Here is a 21,650-nt window from a genome sequence, read left to right on the forward strand (position 1 = left end):
TTTTTTTTTTTTTTTTTTTAATGAATCAGTAGTTGCAGGAAAGGTTTGAAATATTTAGGATACTTAGAACTAAAATAGTTTTTTTGGGTTTTTTTTTTTTTTGTTTTTTTTGTACAAAATACTTTTCTCTGCCGTCTTTTGGTTGTCATAATCTCCATAATGACATTGGGCAAGGCATCGGTTGTGCCTCTAAGGAAAGGGTGTGTTACTCATGCAAAACAGAAAATCAAAATATTCTCATTACCCCCAGCATTGTTAAGGAGAGGCAATGGTCTGATGAATTCAGATGAATTCGAACTCGTTCTGTTAGGTATGCTAAATATGTGCGAAGATTGAGGTACTGAATAGACCATGAAGGAAAGAAAATCAGGATTTCTGTTGAATTTGAGTAGAGTCAGGATAAAATTATCTCATCAAGGTGAACACAATTTTTTGTATTTATGTAACACACACACAACTATGAAATGTTTCCTGCCAAATTATCTAAAATATATTTTATGTTTTTATATACATTGGTATTTTAAGATGTATATTTAATCTCCATACATGGAGTTAAGTAGACATTTTAGATAATAAGGCTGTACTGTGTGAAGGTTAAATCAGTATGTTTTTTAATCCTGATTTAACTTTTTCTTTGAGAAAATTATTTGTTACAAGTGTGTACATATGGACGTTTTATATAATATAAACATTTGGGTGCTTTTACTGCAACATGTATGGCAAGTTCAAGAAAAGGTGACCCTTTCAGGTAATACTCAACCATTTGACATTGTGATACATTGCTGTCTGCAGAGTTTATCATCAAGAACCACAAAATTGCATCACACGCCACTACAACCACACTCCCACCCATCACACACTGAAAATCTTGGTGTTTTAAGTAAGTGTACAGTTTTGTGTTAGGCTGCATTCCTGCTTCTCCTTGCCCACTGGCGTGGGTCGCCCTGTTTGTGAAAGTGCTTTTGGAGCCAGTTGGGGAGAACTAGTAGAGCCATTCTTTCTATATCCATAGGGAGTTTTAATGTGTTGGAAAGCTGAACAAGATTCAAGCATTTAAAAGGAAAGTTAGAAAAACAATTGCATTATATTTGGTGCTACTAGATATTAAAATTGCCTAGTTTTAATCTAACTCCTTATTTTGATTCATAAGATATATTTTCTATATAGAATTATTTACAAGGGATATATTTACCATATGATTGAAATATGTTTCTCATTATAAATCTTTTAATTAGCAATAGGGTATGTTCACTGATACGTGCTGAAATTCCTTAGATGCATGGTTGGTTAGACTTAGTCTCTCTGTATATGGGTCACTGATACCAGCTAGTTTCTGTATCTGAAGACCATCGTTTTCATTCCCAAGACTGTGGAGACTTTCCCAAGATGATGATACTGTACTAGGCCTGAGCGTAGCCCATTGACCTCCTTACCACCTCTGCCTTCCCTGGTGTTACCATGCACAGTGACAGTAATTCTATGTATTCCGGGACAGGACTTGGCTTAGCCACAGTGCAGCCAAACTTAGTCATCTTCGTATTGAATAAGTACTTGGAATCATTTTTAATAAGTTTTATGTTGCTTTACTGTCTTCTACCTGCTTAAGCTGTAGATTCTACTCCCAATTATATTTTATTTTATCAAGTATATTTTCATTTCTCTTTTATTTAATCAATGTGTAAGGTAAATAGAATTAAAAACTAGCATTTTTTTTTTCTGCAAGAATAAGCTGCCCTTGAGACATTCTGTATGAGTAGAATAGCTCCCACATATAATCTATAAAGGCCAGATACTTAATTTTCTCTCTCTACCCACCATCTCTCTATGGTTACCTCCCCAAGTAGCATATAGGCATAAGAATTAGCCATTTAAACTGCTTATTACGTTGTGTGTGTGCCCACACACACTTTGATTCCTCTTTAGACTTTTGATTCTGGAACATTACTATAAATAGAAGTAGAGAAGGAAGGCCGGGGAGATAAAGCTGTCAGTAAAATGTCTACTGTACATGCATCAAGACCTGAGTTTGGATCCTAGTATAAAAGCCATGTTGAAGTATTCCTATCACCCTAGTGTTAGTGAGCAGGGCATGATGGTAGGAATATTCCTGGGAGCTCATTGGCCAGTTAGCCTAACCAAATTGATGAATTCCAGGTTAAGTCAGTGTATTAGTCAGGGTTCTCTAGAGTCACAGAACTTACGGATAGTCTCTATATAGTAAAGGAATTTATTGATGACTTACAGTCTGCAGTCCAATCCCAACAATGGTTCAGTAGTAGCTGTGAATGGAATTCCAAGGATCTAGCAGTTGCTCAGTCCCACACGGCAAGCAGGCAGAAGAGCGAGAGCCCGACTCCCTTCTTCCAATGTCCTTATATGGTCCCCAGCAGAAGGTGTAGCCCAGATTAAAGGTGTGTGCCACCACACCTTTAATCCCAGATGACCTTGAACTCGGAGATCTCCCTGTCTTAATCTTCTGGATTCAGTCACCACTGGGTCTCAAGATCTCCATACCAAGATCCAGATCAGAAACTTGTATCTCCCAGCCTCCAGATTAGGTTCACTGGTGAGCCTTCCAATTCTGGATTGTAGTTCATTTCAAATATAGTCAAGTTGACAACCAGGAATAGCCACTACAAGTCAGAAACTCTCCCTTTAAAAAAAAGATAGCAATGAAGGAAGACACCTGACATCCACCCCTCTTCCCACACGCAGGTGCAGGACCACATGCGTACATCACACACGGGACTTCTCTAGTTTCTAGTGTCAGCAGTGTCAGCAATGGCTGGTTTGCAAGGCCCAGCAGCAAAGCGGCCCTGCCATACATATACCATAGGTAGTACAGTCTCAGCCAGGACTTTTTTCCTCTTACCTAATTTGTTCTGATTCTTTTCTGTGCTTATGCAGTGCAAGCTACCAGTTAGTTTTTCCATAGATTCCTCATGTGAACCAGGTCAGTTTCTGTTGTCTGTAATTTAGGGTGCTGATTGATTCATGTTTATTTATTTTGGGTATGTAGGATATACCATGTATTCACAAGAAGATCAGGGAATATCTTTCTGGAGTCTCTTCCATGGGTTCCAGGGATCAAAGTCAGGTAGCCAGCCTTGTGCAAACACACTCACTCACTAGCCCTCACTTTATGTTCTCTACTTTTGTATGGTTGGTTTTATTTTATTTGAAAAATTACTTTATTTATTTACTTTACATCCCGACCACAGTTTCTCCTCTCTCACCCTCCAATCTGCCCCTCCTCCCTTTCTCTTCCAAAAAACTCAGGAAGGCCTTTCACAGATATCGACCAGCCTTGGCATATCAGGTTGCGGTTAGACTAGGTGCATCTTTTTCTCCTTTTGAGGCCAGACAAGGCAGCCTAGTAGGGGTAAAGGTTCCCAAAAGCAACATAGTCAGAGGCAGCTCCAGCTCCTGCTGTTCGGAGTGCCACGGGACCATCTTGCTACACAACTGTTAAACATGTACGGAGGGCCTAGGGCAGTCCTCTGCAGGCTCCCTGGTTGCTTTGGGGCCCAGGTTAGTTGATTCTTAGGTTTTCTTGTTGTGTCCTTGACCCCTCTGGCTCCTACCTTCCTTCTTCCCGTTTCCTGCCAGGTTCCTCAAGCTCTGCCTAATGTTTGGCTGTGGGTCTCTGCGCCTGCTTCCACAGTTGCTGAGTTAAGCCTCTGAGGACAGTTATGCCAGGACACTTGATTTATGTATATATTTTATCCTAGTGCCTTCCATTACTTCTCTCATCCCTCTTCACACACCATGATCCTTTCCCCATCAACTGTTAAACTATGTCAACTTCCCTGACTTTGGTGTGTGTGCTTCACTGAGTTTATTGGATTGTTTGCAGAGTGTGGGCGAGGGGCATAAGCAACACTAAAGAAGTGTCTCCCATCCCCTAGCAATCATTAGCTTCCTGGAGCTCCTCCTCTGGGGGATAATGTTTCTTGAGCCCCTGGAATTCACTTTTGAACAATAAGGGGAAAAGATAGTAAATGTTTTCTCTAAAACTTCTTTTAAAATTATGGTTTTGGTGATGTTCCCACTACTTAAGCTAACTCTAATCATTTGATGAACAGTAGTCTGTGTTTTTTAAATAGATGTTTATAGATTATATGTCAAATCATTTGTGTGAGTAGTGAATGAAACTTGGATTTTGTATATATAACTGACAAGTGTCGGAGACATCTTGAAATACATTTCAGTAGAAAGATTAAAAAGTAAGAATCTTTTGGCATAGAGTATGCTCACATTTTTTTGATGAAGGGAACGATATTCTAAAAATATAATTAACTTGGTTTTTCACTTTCTACTTTTTCCACAGCCTCATGATTTTGATGAATGTCGGTTTGATATTAGTGTAAATGATAGTGTTTGGTATCTTCGTGCTCAGGATCCAGATCACAGACAGCAATGGATAGATGCCATTGAACAGCACAAGGTAAGATCACTGATGATCACCTGCTTGTGGAAGTCTACCTAGTATTCTAGGTGATAACTCCTTCACAGTAATCTTGACTTGTTAATCCCAAAGATGGAAGGAGAAAGATTGCTGACCTAAGTCGTCATGGTGTGCTTAAAGCAAGCTTTTTTATTCATGTGCCCGGGCTGCCTCTACCTGAGGTGGGGCTCAAGAGGGCAACATGGGATGAGAAGAAGACAGTGCTTTTGTAGCTCGGGTGGGGCTCTAAATGAGAGGGCTCGGCAGGCAAAAAGGCAGAGTTACAGGAGCTGAGCATCATTAGTCTACAGGTTAATCCTATCCACCCGAAACAAAGACATGGTTGCAAGGTGGGCATAACAAAGGTAGGTATAACAAGGCGGTCAGAGAACCTTTGGAAACAAACGCAGGGTTGCAAGATTATTATAAACAACTTTTTAAACAAAAGCATGAGTAGATTGCCATTCCTGGAACAGGCAGTATAGAACCATTTGTAGTTAATGTTACAAGTGGGGCAAAGTTACAAGTTAGGCATAGCCAAGAAACAGGTTTAATCATAAGCAGAAATGAACCTCGTTTGTCTTTATTATAAGGTGGCCTTTAAGCCTAAGATGGAGGCAGGCTAGTTCTTCAATGTAAAGAATTATGAAGTATATTACTGAAAAATGGAACTTTGTTTGGTGGAGTGGTAAAGATTAAGGCAGTCAGATAGACACTTTAGAATGTTGGGTTTTTTGGGGTTTTTTTTGTCTTTTGGTTTTTGGTGTTTGTTTGTTTGTTTTGGTGTAGCACTGCAGTTGCACAGAGGTATTTATTAAAATAAATATTTTTATTATTAATTGAAATAAAAACATAACCTATTTCATAAACTAAAACTTGATTTGATTTTTTTTGTTTCGTTTGTTTGGTTTTTGAGAGTCTCTCTGCCCAAGCTGCTCTTGAACTCAGAGCCCTCTCTCCCTCCTACTCCCAGGTGGTGTGATTAAGGGTGTGCCTCCTCGTGCCCGCTGATCTTCTGTTGTTGTCTAGGATCTGCTTTATCAACAATGTTTTTGAAATTATCTTGTTAAAATGAATTAATGAATAACATTCAATTTTAAGAACTTAATGCTTAAAAATGTCAGTGTTCATTTTTATAGTCATTATAATCATTTGAGCAGATTTTTTTATCGTACAACCATTTGAAAATCATTTGATTTTTTTTTTTTTTTTATAACTATGAATCTTATAGAAAGTGTCCAGAAACTGGTATTACTGCTTAGGGCATGCTCTATGACTTAAGGCTAAGCTTTGTGGTCTGTTTCACTGGTGAGTAGTCTAAAGAACCATACCAGTAGCCCTCCTTAGTCCTAGTGCACTAGTATGGCAGAGCCTGGGCAGAGTTCTGGAGTCATTGTACCATCCTTCAGGGACTTAAGAGCATTTGTGCCTGTTTGCAGACTTGTCTTTACTTGTTCACATGACTGTCAACACATTTAGAGTTGAAAGACCTGTTTTATTTTTGGCAGCCACAAGACACATAGGCAGCACAAAACAAGAAAAACCAGGTCCATCTGATACGGCATGAGAACATTCTTCTTGATACCAGTGATTTGTTAGCTCTCCTTTCCCTTTCTTGGTTTATTTTCAGTTAATAAAATAAATATTATGTTGGTTTAAAATGTTTTCTAAGTCTTAGTTGTGTTTTGGCTATAACTTCATAAGAGAGCATATACATGAAAAATGAGGGTCATTTTTATTATTTAAAAACAAGATGAACCAGTATTTTAGAATCTCATTCCTTTGAAGCCAAACTGACTTGGACTCACAGCAGCTTCTGCCACATGTGACTCTGGGCATTTGTAACTAACCTTCCAGACTTCCCTCCACTGTCAGTTGGTTGTGCTTCTGGTCAAAGCTATAATAGGGGATAGATAAGCTCTCATTTATCTTTACATAAAATATGCATCATTATAAATTATGTATCTCATATATATGTGTGTGTGTGTGTGTGTGTGTGTGTGTGTGTGTGTGTGTATACACATCCATCTCCAAAGTGACAAATGTCCCTGCTTATAGTATAGTTGAAAAAGCAAAGGCTTTGGAGTCAATAGATTCAGTAAATTATAGCATATTGTCTCTGGAAGAAGAGTTGAACATTCAATGAAAGTGGCTAAATGTATACACCTGGAAAGTTGATTATATTCATTCAGGGCCAGCTCTCTCATTGGTGATTAAAGATGTCATTTAAGCAGGACCAAATTGTATATTTTTATCAGATTTGACCTTTAATGTTTTGGTCAATTGATTTCAACTTATGGCTATTCTTTTCTCTGAGAGTTTATTTTGTTCTCTCTCCTCAGTATAGTCCAACCCAGATACTATGCAAGTTTCCATTTTTATTTTCTATTTTGAGTGGAGATAAGTACATAAAGCATATAGTTTATGTTATTGATTTCTTTGAATCTCATAGATGAGACTTAAGCTGATCTTAAGTTCTTTGGAAAAGCTAAAAAAATACAGCTACTTTTAAAACAAATAAATTTTGGTATTTCTATTCATGCTTAATGTACAAAAACAAAGTATGTGATGTGTGACAGCTAAGCAGCATGTTAGTTGATATGTAAATTAACTGTAAATCCTAAAACTAAATTATTTTGATTTCTTTAACTAACTAAAGGAAAAATTTCAAATGTTACTACCTTTAATTTACAAATTATCTTCTTTCTTTCCCTAATAAAGCAGATAGAGTAATGTATTTCCTGGGTCAATATCATTAAGGACTGTTGACAATTTCACTTGGAAATTTTACTAAAGTAAACATGAAGTTAACTTGATCTTTAGAATTAATGCCAAATTATTGAGGCGACGATGACACTGAGACCTGCCAGTTTCTAGAGGTCACTGAGTTCCAGTTAGAGGTCACTGAGTACCAGTTAGTGTACCATGTGCTTTATGTGGCTTATCTTCTCTCTGCCACCCTGGAAAGTAAAGAAAGTAACATTTTACAAGGTGCTGACATATTTGTAGTAAAATTAAATATTTTGTGTATTATGCTACTAACTTCTAGTTCATTCTGATTTTGTTTTGGAGGATTTATTTTGTTTTTTTGTTTTGTTTTCTTAATTCTACACAATTTTTCTCCCTCTAGCTGTTTGAGTCTACAGAACTCACTCTGTAGATGAGGGTGGCCCTGAGCTCAAGAAATCTGCCTGCCCTTACCACCCGAGTGCTGGAATTAAAGATGGGTGCCACCACTGCCCTGCTAGTTCATTCTATTTTAGCATTTGATTTTATATTAATTCTCTTTTGTATCAATTACTACTGGTAAACTCATTGCTGGAACACAGTTTTCTTAAGACCAATTCTTAAAAATTAATACATCATCTGAATTCTCCTAGCCTATGTGTACAAACTAACAGAATTTCTCTTCTTGCTCTTGGTTGGCCATAAAAGGCAATGCGTTGTATAGACTAGTGGTTTAGTACTGCTACAATCAGATCCATATATATATATATATATATATTTTTTTTTTTTGGCGTCATGCCACTACTATGTACTAGATGTATACACTTGGTAAGTTTCCTATAAAATGAAATATGATAGCATGCTATATGTTTCCTCTTTCTCCACCTCCAAATAAAAACAAACAGGTGAGCAATATAACCTACTCAGGATAAACAAAAAAATGTAGAGCTTTAATGATGTGGACTCTGATCATTTCAGCTCATTCAATTCACAGTTACTTTCTCTGTCTATTACCTGCCCTTTGGATAGCTGGACAGTCCACTTGGAAGAGTAAACATATCTTTCTGTTCTGATGTCACTGGAAGGTTATTTTGGTTTATGTTTGTTTGTTTATTTGGTTTGGTTGGGTTGGATTGGGATGTATTGGTTCTTGTGGTGGGTTTGTTTTATTAGAAGTTCCAGACAGGTTTTATTAATATTTAACATCTGGAAGGACTGAAGGTTTCTGTTCCTTCCCAGGATCCTCTTATACTCATTATACAATAAGCTCTATGTCAATATATTTCATACCTATATACAGCACATGGCTTTATTCTCTTCTCTCTGATTCTCAATAGGTGCATGTATGAGAAACAAGGGTTTTGTATTATAAGACTTCTTGACTCATATATATATATATATATATATATATATATATATATATATATATGAGAATATAATTCTTACCTGAGGTAATTGAAGCACAGAAAGATTAAGTAGCCTGTCCAAGGTTAGACACTAGTTAGTAAAGGAACCAGTCTTTCCAACCCAAGAGGGTGGGCTTTTAGCCAATAAGTTCTTCTGCCATCCTACAAGTATATATTTTCAGGAAATAACTTACTGACTTAAGTCATGGACTTCTTGATTCAGGCTATTCTCATATTTTAATAAATCTTCATGTTTATGGTGTTTTTTTTAAGACTACAAGGTAATATGGGCTCAGATATATTAATTTGTAAGAATTATCAAATTGGGCACATAAAATTTACAATTTTTTGAAGTCTCCCAAATTCTACCTTTAACCTTTAATGCCCAGTGTTAGAGTGATTACTAATTATTAATACAGTAGGAGGGTCCTATACTCAGTGTCTACTTACGCTTTCCTTCCTTAGTATATTCATCCCAGAATAACCTGCTCACCGGGAGCAAAAGTCTCAAAGAGATGACTTCTGTTTGTTTCTTGTTATATTAGATATTACATGTTTTAGTGTATGTTAAATAATAGCTGTTATTAAAATAAAGTACTCAGTTCTAAAGTCATTTTTAAATCAGATTTGTTTTCAAAATATACAGAAAAGGAAGGCCATGTATATATGAAATGAGTAATTTCATTTAAAAACAATTTTTGGCTTTGTTTTTTTTTTGAGTCAATTTATATTTTATACAACAGTGAATATCTTACTAAGATAAAAGTTTTATTTTATATTTAAAACTCTTGGCATTTTGCCTTTCAAATGAGAATGGTGTTTAATCTTTGTAAAATAAAAATATATGAAGTTTAGGTGATTGGTTTGTATTTGGATTAAATGAACATTTTTCTGGTATTGGTATGCCTCTATATTTAAGGGCCTCTGTGTGCATTTTTTGTTTCACCAATTTATGAAAGAAGTGTATAAATGATTTATTAGTGTCATTTTTAAGAATTGTGATACATCCCTGGTGTCTTTGACAGTTAAAATTCTTGTGATAATGACTAAACACAATTGCAAATTTTTAATTTCAACAAATTTAAAAAAATATCAAAAGTAAATTGAGAACATTTTATATGAGCAGTGAAAAAGAAAAAAAAAATTTTAAAAAAATCTGAATCATTCGATTTTACCAATGAAGACTCAGGATCCAGGTGCTGGGGTGAAAGTCTGCTAGCTCAGGGAGGCAGAGAAAGGACCCAGCTGACCTTCCTCCTCAGCCAGTGTCCCACAAACATTCTCTTCTCCCATGCCATCTCAAAAACCTCTTGAAGTCAATGACTCTCCTTTCTACTTCCTGTGTACCTCTCTATCTGTCCTCCTGACTTCCACTTACTCCCTATGTTCACTTTCTGTGAACTGGTTGCTTGCTGCGCCGCTTGACCTGTGGTTGACTTCATTTAATCCTGTTTACAATAGTCAAGCAAAAAACTCTTAGATTACAAATGTGTGCTAGAGCTGAGCTACATCACAACTAAAAACAGGTTTTTCCAGAATATAACACAATCTCAGGGTTCAGTGCGATCAAACATCCTGTAACATTTCCCCCTTTTTGTCTAAATAAAGAGGAAAGGTTTTTAACTCTAACACAGTAAAGCTATTTATAATGATGAAACTATTTCTGCTAAGCTTTCTGCAATATCCAACTTGATTGTATTTGGCATTTATCATACACGCAGCTGAAGACATTAACTTGATAAGATTTTTTTGTCTAATCATAGAAATTCCTATGAATCAGTTTGAAAAGTTCAGGAAGTCTGTCGGGTCTGTGTGTAGGCTTGAGTATAGTCTTCAGTACTACAACACCAAGAGTCCATGAGGGTGTGAAGCTGCAGAGAGTCACTCAGGACTGAGAGCCATGAAGTGTGCAGATATTTGAAAAGTTGAACTTAGATGTCTACTTAGGTCAAATGAATTAAAATTCTGAAAAAATACAAACACTGTTATGAAAGATCGTTCACTTTAATTATGCCCTTTAGCTTATGAGAATAGAGGCCAGTCTAAGTTCTAAAATAAGTGATAAAAACACTCCTCCATTTCTGGTGGGATTGCAAGCTTGTACAACCACTCTGGAAATCAGTCTGGCGGTTCCTCAGAAAATTGGACATAGGACCCAGCAATACCTCTTCTGGGCATATATATATACCCAAAAGATCTTCCAACTGGTAATAAGGACACATGCGCCACTATGTTCATAGCAGCCTTATTTATAATAGCCAGAAGCTGGAAAGAACCCAGATGTCCCTCAATAGAGGAATGGATACAGAAACTGTGGTACATTTACACAATACTCAGCTATTAAAAACAATGAATTTATGAAATTCTTGGGCAAATGGATGTATCTGGAGGATATCATCCTTAGTGAGGTAACCCAATCACAAAAGAAGTCATTAGATATGCACTCACTGATAAGCGGATATTAGCCCAGAAACTTAGAATACCCAAGATACATCTTGCAAAACACAAGAAAACCAAGAAGGATGACCATCGTGTGAATACTTAATCCCTCCTTAGAATAAGGAACAAAATACCCATGAAAGGATATAGGTACAGAGACAAAATTTAGAGCTAAGATGAAAGGATGGACTATCCAGAGACTACCCCATCCAGGGATCTATCCCATCATCAGCCACCAAACCCAGATACTAATGCACATGCCAGCAAGATTCTGCTGAAGGGACCCTGATATAGCGGCCTCTTGTGAGGCTATGCCAGTGCCTGGCAAACACAGAAGTGGATGCTCACAGTCAGCTATTGGATGGAACACAGGGCCCCCAATGGAGGAGCTAGAGAAAGTACCCAAGGGGGCTGCCACCCTGTAGGTGCAACAACAATTTGAACTAACCAGTACCCCCTGAGCTAGAGTCTCTAGCTGCATATGTAGCAGAAGATGGCCTAATTGGCCATCATTGGGAAGAGAGGCCCCTTGGTCTTGTAAACTTTATATGCCCCATAGAGGGGACCACCAGGGCCAAGTAGTGGGAGTGGGTGGATAGGGATAGCATTTGAAATGTAAATAAAGAAAATAATAATAATTAAAAAAGAAGTTTAAATATGAAAAAAATAAGTGATAAAATTGTCCTAAGCACCCAAAAGTATAGAATACCATACTTGATCAAAGAAAGTCTCGGCTGTGCACTTAACTTTTAAGTGCTCTGATTGGTAACAAAATTTGCTTCCTTTCCAGGTTTTGCCCTTGGTACAGTTGATGCAGGTTATTTTTATCCTCCTCTTTTTCTGTCATAGTTCTTGTTTATTTGTAACTTCTGTTCACCCTCCATCTCTCCTCCTTGGTTTGTTACATTCTTTGCTGAGTTTGCTTCAGTTTAAGTTCAACTTTGGCTGCCCTAAACTCTTTGTAGTGCCCAACTGAAGAAGGAAGGAAGGAAGGAAGGAAGGAAGGAAGGAAGGAAGGAAGGAAGGAGGGAGGGAGGGAAAGGAAGTGAAAGGAAGGGGAAAAAGGAGAAAGGAAAAAGGAAAAAAGGACAGGAAGAGAAGAGAAGAAAAGCGAACTTGATTGGTTGCTTTTTCATATAAATTAGTATAAATTGATCGTCCCTGGTCCAGTCTCAGTTAATCATACAATTATGATTTTTTTTTTGTTTAAACTTATGAATGGGATTAAGTTATACTTGTGAGGCCATCATGCTGAGATCATCTAAGGATATAGGAATGGATTCTTTTTCTCTGCCAATTTAAAGAATCAAAAAGCAGGGAAAGCAAGGTCTTAGCACTCCGCCAAGTTTTATTAAAAGCAGAAGTGCACAAAGAGACAGACTCCCTATGTAGAAAGGGTCCAAAGTCGGATTCCAAGTTTTTCTGGCAGAGCTCAAACTTTTCTGTGTTTTGAGTTAGGGTGGGCTCTCTTTCTGCCCCAGAATTGGCTAGTTTAGGCTATTGTATTGGAGTACATAAGCCATGCAAAAAGAGAAAACTGATTTGTTCTCACCCCAGAAGCCCTCATGGCAGGTTTGAGTCTTCTGGCAGGAAAAATCCCATTCTTTGCCTTGGAAAGAAGCAACGGGAAGTGAAGTGCTTAGTTGAGAAGTACACTGAGCTGCCTGGAGCTCTTGTCTCCTATTTGCCTCCTAGGGCTCTACTTCTAGTCCTTCAGAGTGCAATGCCATGAAAGTCTGACACTGTGGTATAGTTTTATTAGGTTTATAAGTGTTTAAAATGTTTAGTCACATATTTCCCAGGAACGATGTGACTATTACTACGTTTCTTTAGCTAAGAAACAGATGAGGGCAAAAACAATGTTTGAGTTCTATCTCATATTGCTAACTAATATAGATGACTTTAAATATGAAATTACATGTTATAAATATATGCCATTTTGTACAATAGCTTAATGTTGTATAGAATTTTCCTTTGGGAGTGAAACTTTCAGGCAGTCATTAGAGCAGATGGGTTCTGCTTTTCTGTTTTTGATATGGAAAAGTAATGGTGGGTGCCATTGCTTACATGTATGGATGATAGTAGAAACAATTTGCTAAGTTTATGCATGGATTAAACACTAGCTGGGAAAAAATGTTTCTTTTAAAAACGATCAAAGGATACAGAATGATTCTTTTCCCTTCAAGTCTTTTAGTGGTCTAAAAGCTCTAAAGTCTTCAGGTCTAAATAGCTCTTTATTTCTATTTCCTTGATTCCCTGATCAATGTTCTTTGTCCATCTGATAGTGGTAGCACTGAGGCAGACTGGGTACTAGCATGAATGAATGGGCTAGTAGTGTTTTCATTACAAAGAATTCTATTATTTTTCAGACACATGAAACATATAAAGTAAGGCTAGTGCTAGGAATACTTACATTACTCTACAGTTCTTAGCCCGTTAGTTTGGTTGGATATAGTCCTACCCATCTGATACGTTGAGGAATAGAAGGAGTAATTACAGGCTTAAGTAAGTGTATTGTTATTAGAGTATCTTCAAATATAAGTGCTACTCCCAGCTTACATAGAAATGAAACCCAATGGATCATGTGATCATTGATCAGTCAGTAGGATGCTATCCAAAAAACAGTACCCTAAAACAGTACTCTATTTAAAAAACAGTACTCTATTTCTACTTAATTTCAGCTTTTTTTCATGGCTAAAGAGTTGTGTATGTTCCCCATATGGTTAAATCTGACAAATCTTATGATGCGTTTTAAATCCATCCTGCAAATTCTCTTTTTGTATATATTTTACAGGTTTCTGTGGTGTTTTAATTACATGAGAAAAATACAGAAAAAACCTCTACTTTTAGTCTTACAAACCTAAACAATTACTCTTCATTTAAAGCCATTCCTTACTTCATGTACATTTTCCCTTTCAATCCATTATTAATGGGTGAGGATTTGATGAGATCACAGAGCAGAAATCCTTTTCGCCACCTATAAAAACACTGTGCTACCAAATCTGCCTAATATAAGTGACTACTCTGAAAGTCTGAAGCCCTTGGAAAGCTTCCAGTGTCTAGGGTTGAGGATAGGCATAAATGGTAGAACATTGTTAGTTTTTAGCTAGTTTCAGCCCCTACAACAGTAACAGTTACCCACCTTCAGCCCCATAGCTGTCAGGTGTGTACCTAGTTTGTGGGAACAAAGATTAGGACAAAGAACCCTTGTCTTATAATATGGAGGTGTGTTCTGTGATTTTTTTTAAAAATTTTTTTTAAAGATTTATTTATTTATTATATGTAAGTATACTGTAGCTGTCTTCAGACACTCCAGAAAGGGCGCGTCAGATCTTGTTATGGATGGTTATGAGCCACCATGTGGTTGCTGGGATTTGAACTCCGGACCTTTGGAAGAGCAGTCGGGTGCTCTTACCCACTGAGCCATCTCACCAGCCTGTGTTCTGTGATTTTTATTAATGTTCTTTATTATAGCTTCAAGCAGAGAGGTTGGAAGTGATTTTTGCATTCTTAGCCTCACATTGTAGCAAGATTTTCTCCTTTATTTTGAAGTGATTTTTTAAAAATTATTTGTTTGTGTGTGTGTGTGTGTGTGTGTGTGTGTGTGTGTGTGTGTGCCTTGGTGTTTTACCTGTATATATGTCTGTATGAGAGTGTCAGTCTCCTGGAACTAGAGTTATAGATGGTTGTGAGCTGCAATGTAGGTGCTGGGAATTGAACCCAGGTCTTCCAGAAGAACAGCTAAAGCTCTTAGCTGAGCCATCTTTATGGCCCCTTGAAGTAGTAACTTTCAATTACATTCCCTCAGTTTTTTTTTTTCTTTCCCCTTTTGGTGGCAAAATGATAAGAATTAAGAGTTTTTAAACTGCTTAGTGTATAAGGGAAATTGCAAAGTGACTTGCATAGGTCAGAAACAACACAGACACAAAAACGTCAGTCCGAAGAAGACTTTGGCTTTACACCTCAGACTCAGAGATGACGTATGGACCTGGCTTTACACCTCAGACTCAGAGATGACGTATGGACCGCAATACAGAGTAGTGAGAAAGCCTTGAGGGAGAAAGGTACAGTTGACAGAGTGCAACACTGTTAGATTTAAAGATTCCATTTTACATCAGCAAAATAATTGTAATTCATACAAAGAAGTAGGAACGGATGATGCTTTTAAAGGAACAAAAAAATAGAAATTATCCCTGAAAAAAATCTGAAGGTTAATCTAGTAGGGAAAAATATTAAATCAACTGCCTTAATGGTGCTTTAAGAGCTAAAAGAGAATCTTTAAAAATATAAAAATTATCAATAAAGAATCTAAAAAGAATCATAAAGAGATTCTGTAACTGAAACATGCAATAAATGGAAAAAAAAATCACCTGGAGGACTCCTAAAGCGCTGCTGGTCTTCAGTCTTGAAGCGCCGCTGGTCTTCAGTCCTAAAATGCTGCTGGTCTTCAGTCTCTTTTGGAATCCCAGAGAAGCAGGGTCTAATACCAGTGACAGAATACCTCAGCAGGAACATATGTGAACTTGACAGTGAGAGAAAAATGGCAAAAAGTAACACCTTTTTCAGTGTCCTTTTATATGTGGGCTTCCACCAAAGGGTATGGCCCAGATTTAGGGTAGGTTTTTCCGATTTAAAACGGACAATAAACCATTCCTCCTGGGTCTGCCCAGCCGCTTGGATTGTAGTTGATTCTGGAGAAAGTCACCTTGACAACCAAGAGCCAACTATTTATTATACTCTCAGCTTGCTGCATGTGCTTGACAGTGGACACTCTCAGTGTCCTGAGTTGGTTGCCTGCCACCATGCCTTCCTCAGCATTCTGGACTCTCCCTCTGGAACCATAAGCCATATGAAACACTGATGTACAACTTGGTCTTGGTGTTTCATCAAAGCAACCAGTAGGGAAGTTATTTTTGGAATGGTTTGTTGCTATGAATAGCTTGAAGGTAGATAGATAAGTTTGGAACTCAGGACTTAGTGTAGTTGAGTATTGTAAGCAGAGCTTATTGCTGCCATTCTGTTAGGTTCCTAGAAGACTACATGCTGAGAGGAATTGGGAAAATGGAAGCCTGGATTATGGTATTTCAGAGGGAAGCAAGGACTATATTGGAAACTAGGCTAGAGGATATTCATGTGAAATTTTGGTAAAGAATCTGGTTGCTAAGACCAGAATCTGTGTGCTAAGATCTTTTCTGAGGCTAAATTAAAAAGTAATTTCTTTGGGCAAGGAGATTTCAAGATAGCATAATATCAGATGTGTGGCATAGTTATTACTTACAGTTCTTATGCAGTGAAAATACAATGAAAAAAGTGAATGAGACAGAAATACAAAGTATACATTTTGGAAAGAAAAAGTGTACTAGGGAGCCTAATTGTTAAGGGGCACTTTTAAGGGGAGGCCTCTTTCTCCTCAGGGGACAGTAAGAAGGATGCCTTCTTGGCAAGGCCTCACCCAGCTAAGCTTACTGCTTGTGAAAAAGAAATCCCAAGAAAGCAATTGCTTCAAAATACGAACTGTGCTGCTAATGTAGTCAAAGAGCGTGAGGATCCATTCCAAGCTGGCAGCCAGACTTGAGAGTGTATTGGATTTGTAAATGTGAAAACCACAAGAGTGGGGTCAGGGGACGGGGTCATGAGTTCTTCATTCTAGGTTTCAGAGATGCTGAGACCAAGCAACATGTGGCCATACAAAGGCCCTGAGAGGTCAATGGGTGGATCTGTGAAAGTAAAGTCTAGCATTTCAGATGTAGGAGTTGGAGGAATCAAGCTAGAACTGGCCTGGAAGCCTTCTTCCTTTGTGTTGACTCTCATAGTTTTAGAAGATTCCGTGCAAATTATCAAACAAAAGTAGTCCTATCCAATTGGAAAGCCAGTAAACCACAATGATGACTGGACCAGCAAGATAGCCACAGTTGTGCAGTAGTGGTGGTAGTATCTTAGGGATAACCAACAATTATCTGTAGGCTTAGGCATGCTCAATAGGAAGGAATTTTGACAGATGCTGTAAAACTAGCCAGCTACTGGAAAGATTATCGACCCTAGAAAAGATCCCACTACTTTTAGGTCCTGTATGCAATATAATTTCTGTTTTCTAAATATGTATACATATTAAATATGTATACTTAGCTCTCACCCCTTATCAAATAAGCTTCTTTTTGTAACACATAGGCACTGTTACAGAGGTCTACAACTAGTCTATTCGTTGAGAATTAGTGACTTTAGGGTTTTCAACCCCTAACTGGTACATCTGCAAAGCAACTCCTACACCTAAGGCTCAGAGAAAATCTTGGAAGAGTGGTTGAAAAAATTAAAAGGACCAGAGGCCAATGATGTCTACTGTTTGATAGTGTCTCCTAGATGACATGGAAAATGCACCCATGAATTCTCAACAATATGGTTGCCTGAAAAGACCAGCATAATACCATCACCAGTTGACATGCCAATGCAAACAGAAGAATTTCCACCTGACCCCACCACTTGAAGAAGAGCTACAGGTGGTCATTGGCTGCTGAGAAAGGGATAATCAGTTTCCTCCAGGGAAACCCTCCCAGCCAGGGTGTCCAGCCCCAAGTGCTCAGCCCTGGACACATGAATATGTAAGCAAAGCTAATTGGGTTAAGTAAGTTATATATACATGTGTATGTGTGTATATATATATATATATATATATATATATATATATATATATATATATATATATATATATATATATATATATATATTTACATACATACAGATGTGTATGTATAAGTAGCAATAATAACTAAACAATCATTACTTTGGGAGGGAGGGGAACATAGTAAAAGCTGGGGTTGGGAGGGAGATACAGGAGTGATATAAATGCAGTGCTGGTGTAGCTCATGTGTGAAGTATCACCATCAGGAGACCTTAAACAAGAGTGAGGTCTGGCTTGCGGAGGGTCCCCCAGGTGGTGGAGATGTCAGATCCATGAGACACCATCTGAGAAAAGCTGCATATAGGGGATATGACTAGCTCAAGAGAGAATTTAAAATGCAATTCCCAGACATTGGGCATGGAGCTTTGTAATTTGTTCTTTGTCCTGGGTGCGTTTTGGTCTTTCTTTGGTCCAGTATTTTCTCACTGTGCTCTTTCCCTTCCCTTTGAAATAGGAGTGTAAAGTATATCTCTTTGTATATTGGAATTTTGCCACTTGGTTTCTGATTTTACAGGGGTTTACAGTTAAGAGTTTACCTGATCTCTCAAAAGACACTTTGGATTTTAAGAGTGTTAAGACTGTGCAAGACTAGAGAGACTTTTAAAGTTGCCCTAAATACATTTTTCTTTGTAAAATGACCATTAGCCAGTATGGACCATAAAGTGAAAAGTGGTGGTTGTGTTTGTAATTTTTTTATGAGTATAGGTGTTTTCTAATATGTATGTCTGTTTACCGTGTAGATGCCTGGTACCTGTGAGACTGGAAGAGGGCATAGGATCCCCCGGGACTGAAATTACACATGGTTGTTAACCACCATGTTGAGTGTTAGGAATTGAACCAGAGTCCTCTGGAAGTGCTTCTAACTGCTTAGCTATCTCTCCAGCCCGAAATGTCATTTAAATGAGAAATGTCCCCCATAGACATGTATTTGAGCATTTAGTCTCCAGTTTCTGGTGCTATTTGGCAATTTCATAGTACCTTTAACATCTCTGTACAGTAACAGTTAAAATCTAAAAAGGAAATCAACAAAAATTAAATTCATAATAGCATTAAAAAGAATTAGCCTTGGACAGTCTTGAATTAGCCTTGAACAGTGAAGACTGTTGAAATGAGCGGGGTGCTAGAGAGAGACTTGCTGGTTTTTATGAAGGCTGGAGTAGAACTCTGGGAGTGTTTTCTACGTCATAGTGTCTTAGTGATATATAATGTTTAGTTGTTCTGAAGTGTTTGTAATAGTCTTACATTTTTAAGAATTGTATTTTTGAGAATTATAGAGTACATGACATATGTTCATTCAATTGTTATATGCCAAAGAAAACAGGAAGAAACGTCCCTGTCTTAGTTACTGTTGTATTGCTGTGAAGAAACACCATGACAAGCGACTTATAAGTGGGAGCTTTGGCTTTTGACAGGCTTGCAGTTTCAGAAAGTTAGTCTGTAAGCATGAAGGAAGCATGATTGCACCAGGCAGGCATGGTGCTGGAGCAGTAGCTGAGAGCTTATATCCTGATCCACAGGCAGAGAGCTCAGTGTAAAAGGAATTAAATATTCTAGCTAACCTGTATAAAAGACACACAATCCAGTTATTTTATTTACAAGCTGGAAGCCTAGATTGGGCATGTTTTGGAGCTATTTTAACTTATATCCCAGTCAAATGTCCCTTTTTACTTGCTGTTTTTCTTGTCCATGTGCTCATGATCTATCTCCTCCTCCCTTGGTCTCCTTTCCTCTCTCCCCCTTTTCTCTGCCTGCACGCGCGCGCGCGCACACACACACACACACACACACACACACACACCCTAGGTAATGAAAAACCTGCCTGCTTCTATCTATTGCCCAGTCATAGGCTTTAGCCTTTCATTGACCAATTAACTTGGGAAGCAAGGTTACATAGCATATTTGGTATACATGAGGATATCATCATTGGGGGGCAACCAGATCTTGGGGACCAGTATTTAACATTTGAATACAAGCAGCATCAGACCAATCTCCTATGACTTATGACTGGCCCTAACATGTATTTAGGAAATACTAGTCACATACCTTCTAATCCGTCCCAAAACAGTTTCACCAACTAGGATTCAAGTATTCAATATATGAGCCTATGAGGGGCATTCTTATTTAAACTGCCACATTCTATTCCCTGGACCCATATGTAGGCTTGTAACCATTATCATAATGCAAAATTCATTCAGTCCAACTGCAAAAGTCCCCACATTCCTTTATAGTCTCAACACTGTTTAAAAGTCTGAAGTCTATTCTGAGACTCAAGCCAGTCTCTTAACTGTAACACCCTATAAAGTCAAAAGTCAGGTTATATACTTTGAACATACAGTACACAGAAAATACCATTACCATTCTAAATGGGAGGAAAGGGTGTGTAGTGAGGAAATACTGGACCAAAGCTGACTGAAACACAGCAGGGCAAACTCCAAATCCTGTAACTCTGTCTGACATCAAAGAGCTTATTAGGTACTAGCTCTTCAGTCTCCTGCTCCTTCCAGCTTTTCTGAATGAAATACACCTCTCTTGGGCTGTCTCCACACCCTGTCTGCAGTTCTTCCTGGTAAGTTTCCTATGGCTCTGGCATCTACAACCTTGAGCTCTCTGATGCAATTCAGGCTACACCTTCAAAGATCTCATGACAGCTTGTCCAGGACTCCATGCAGGGACGCCCCTGCCTCATGCTTGGCCTGAGCCTTAAGCAGCTTTCCTTAACTTCCAAAGAAGATTCCACAACCTCTTTACTGCTGTATCCTTTATAACTAAAGCCAGAACCACAAGGCTGAAGCTGCCAAGTTGTTCTACTTGCTTGGGATATAATCTGTTCCCTCCTTGAGTTACATTTGCCATAAGATCATTGTTGCTCTTTACAAACAGATAATTCCTTAAGCCTGGATTAGCCAGGAGGGGTCTCTCCCTGAGGGCATCACTCACTTTATACCATTTATCTTCAGGCCTCTCTTTAAACTTCTCAGATCCTTGAGCACAAGGTTTGGCTCCAACACTACATTCTCTTGGGCTCTTTTTCTCCTTAAATTTGTATGTTTTTTATTTCCTTTTTTTTTTTTTTTGCCCCACTTGCTCTTTTTCATTACTAGGTTAGCATGGAATCTGCTCTGTCAATATTAGTCTATACTTTCCAGTTTTACTTGGGGAAGATTTTTAGGACAAGGCAAAAAACAACCACATTCTTTGCTAAAATATCACAAGAATGGTCTCTATCTAGTCACTAATACAGTTTCGCTCTGAAACCTTGAGATGGGCCTCCAAAGCAAATTGCTCGCAGCAATACAATCTTCCACACTTCTACCTTACTTGTCCGTCCATTAAGTCCCGCCTACAGCATTCAGCTACTTTCCTTCCTTCCTTCTTTCCTTCCTTCCTTCCTTCCTTCCTTCCTTCCTTCCTTCCTTCCTTCCTTCCTTCCTTCCTTCCTAACTTAATTTTATCTTTTTTAACGTATTCACTTTATATCCCATGCACTGCACCCCTCCCAGGGCACCACATACACACACACACAGTTCTTCCCCCCATGTTCCTCTCCCCTTCTCTTCTAAGTGGGTGATTGTGCCCCTGGGTATCCTCTCTACCCTGGCACTTCAAGTTTATGCAAGGCTACGGAAATTTCTCTCCCACTGAGGCCAGACAAGGCAGTCCAGCTAGTAGAGCATATCCCACAGACAGGCAACAACTTTAGGGATAGCTCCTGCACTGGTTGTTTCAGACCCACATGAAGGTCAAGCTGTACATCTGCTACATATGAGCAGGGAGGCCTTGGTCTAGCCTGTGTGTGTTCTTTTGTTGGTGGTTCAGATTCGAAGAGCCCCAACGGTCCTGATTAGTTGACTTTGTTGGTCTTCCTGTGGACTTCCTAATCCCCTTGGGGTCTGCAATCCTTCTTCCTATTCTTCCCCAAGCTCCAGCCACTGTTTGGCTGTATCTGTCTTGAGTC

General features: G+C 38.3%; 1 protein-coding gene across 2 annotated transcripts in view; it reads left to right on the plus strand.

Moving 5' to 3' along the window:
• Cert1 (ceramide transporter 1) overlaps positions 1-21,650 on the plus strand; it is a 101,940-nt gene that overhangs the window by 27,584 nt on the left and 52,706 nt on the right. For both annotated transcript variants that reach the window (XM_029543871.1, XM_029543872.1), the window contains exon 3: positions 4,331-4,447. In XM_029543871.1, the coding sequence (XP_029399731.1) occupies positions 4,331-4,447 (117 nt within the window). The remainder of the gene's footprint in view (positions 1-4,330; positions 4,448-21,650) is intronic.

This window comes from Mus pahari, chromosome 11, assembly GCF_900095145.1.
Source record: "Mus pahari chromosome 11, PAHARI_EIJ_v1.1, whole genome shotgun sequence".
Taxonomy (NCBI): domain Eukaryota; kingdom Metazoa; phylum Chordata; class Mammalia; order Rodentia; family Muridae; genus Mus; species Mus pahari.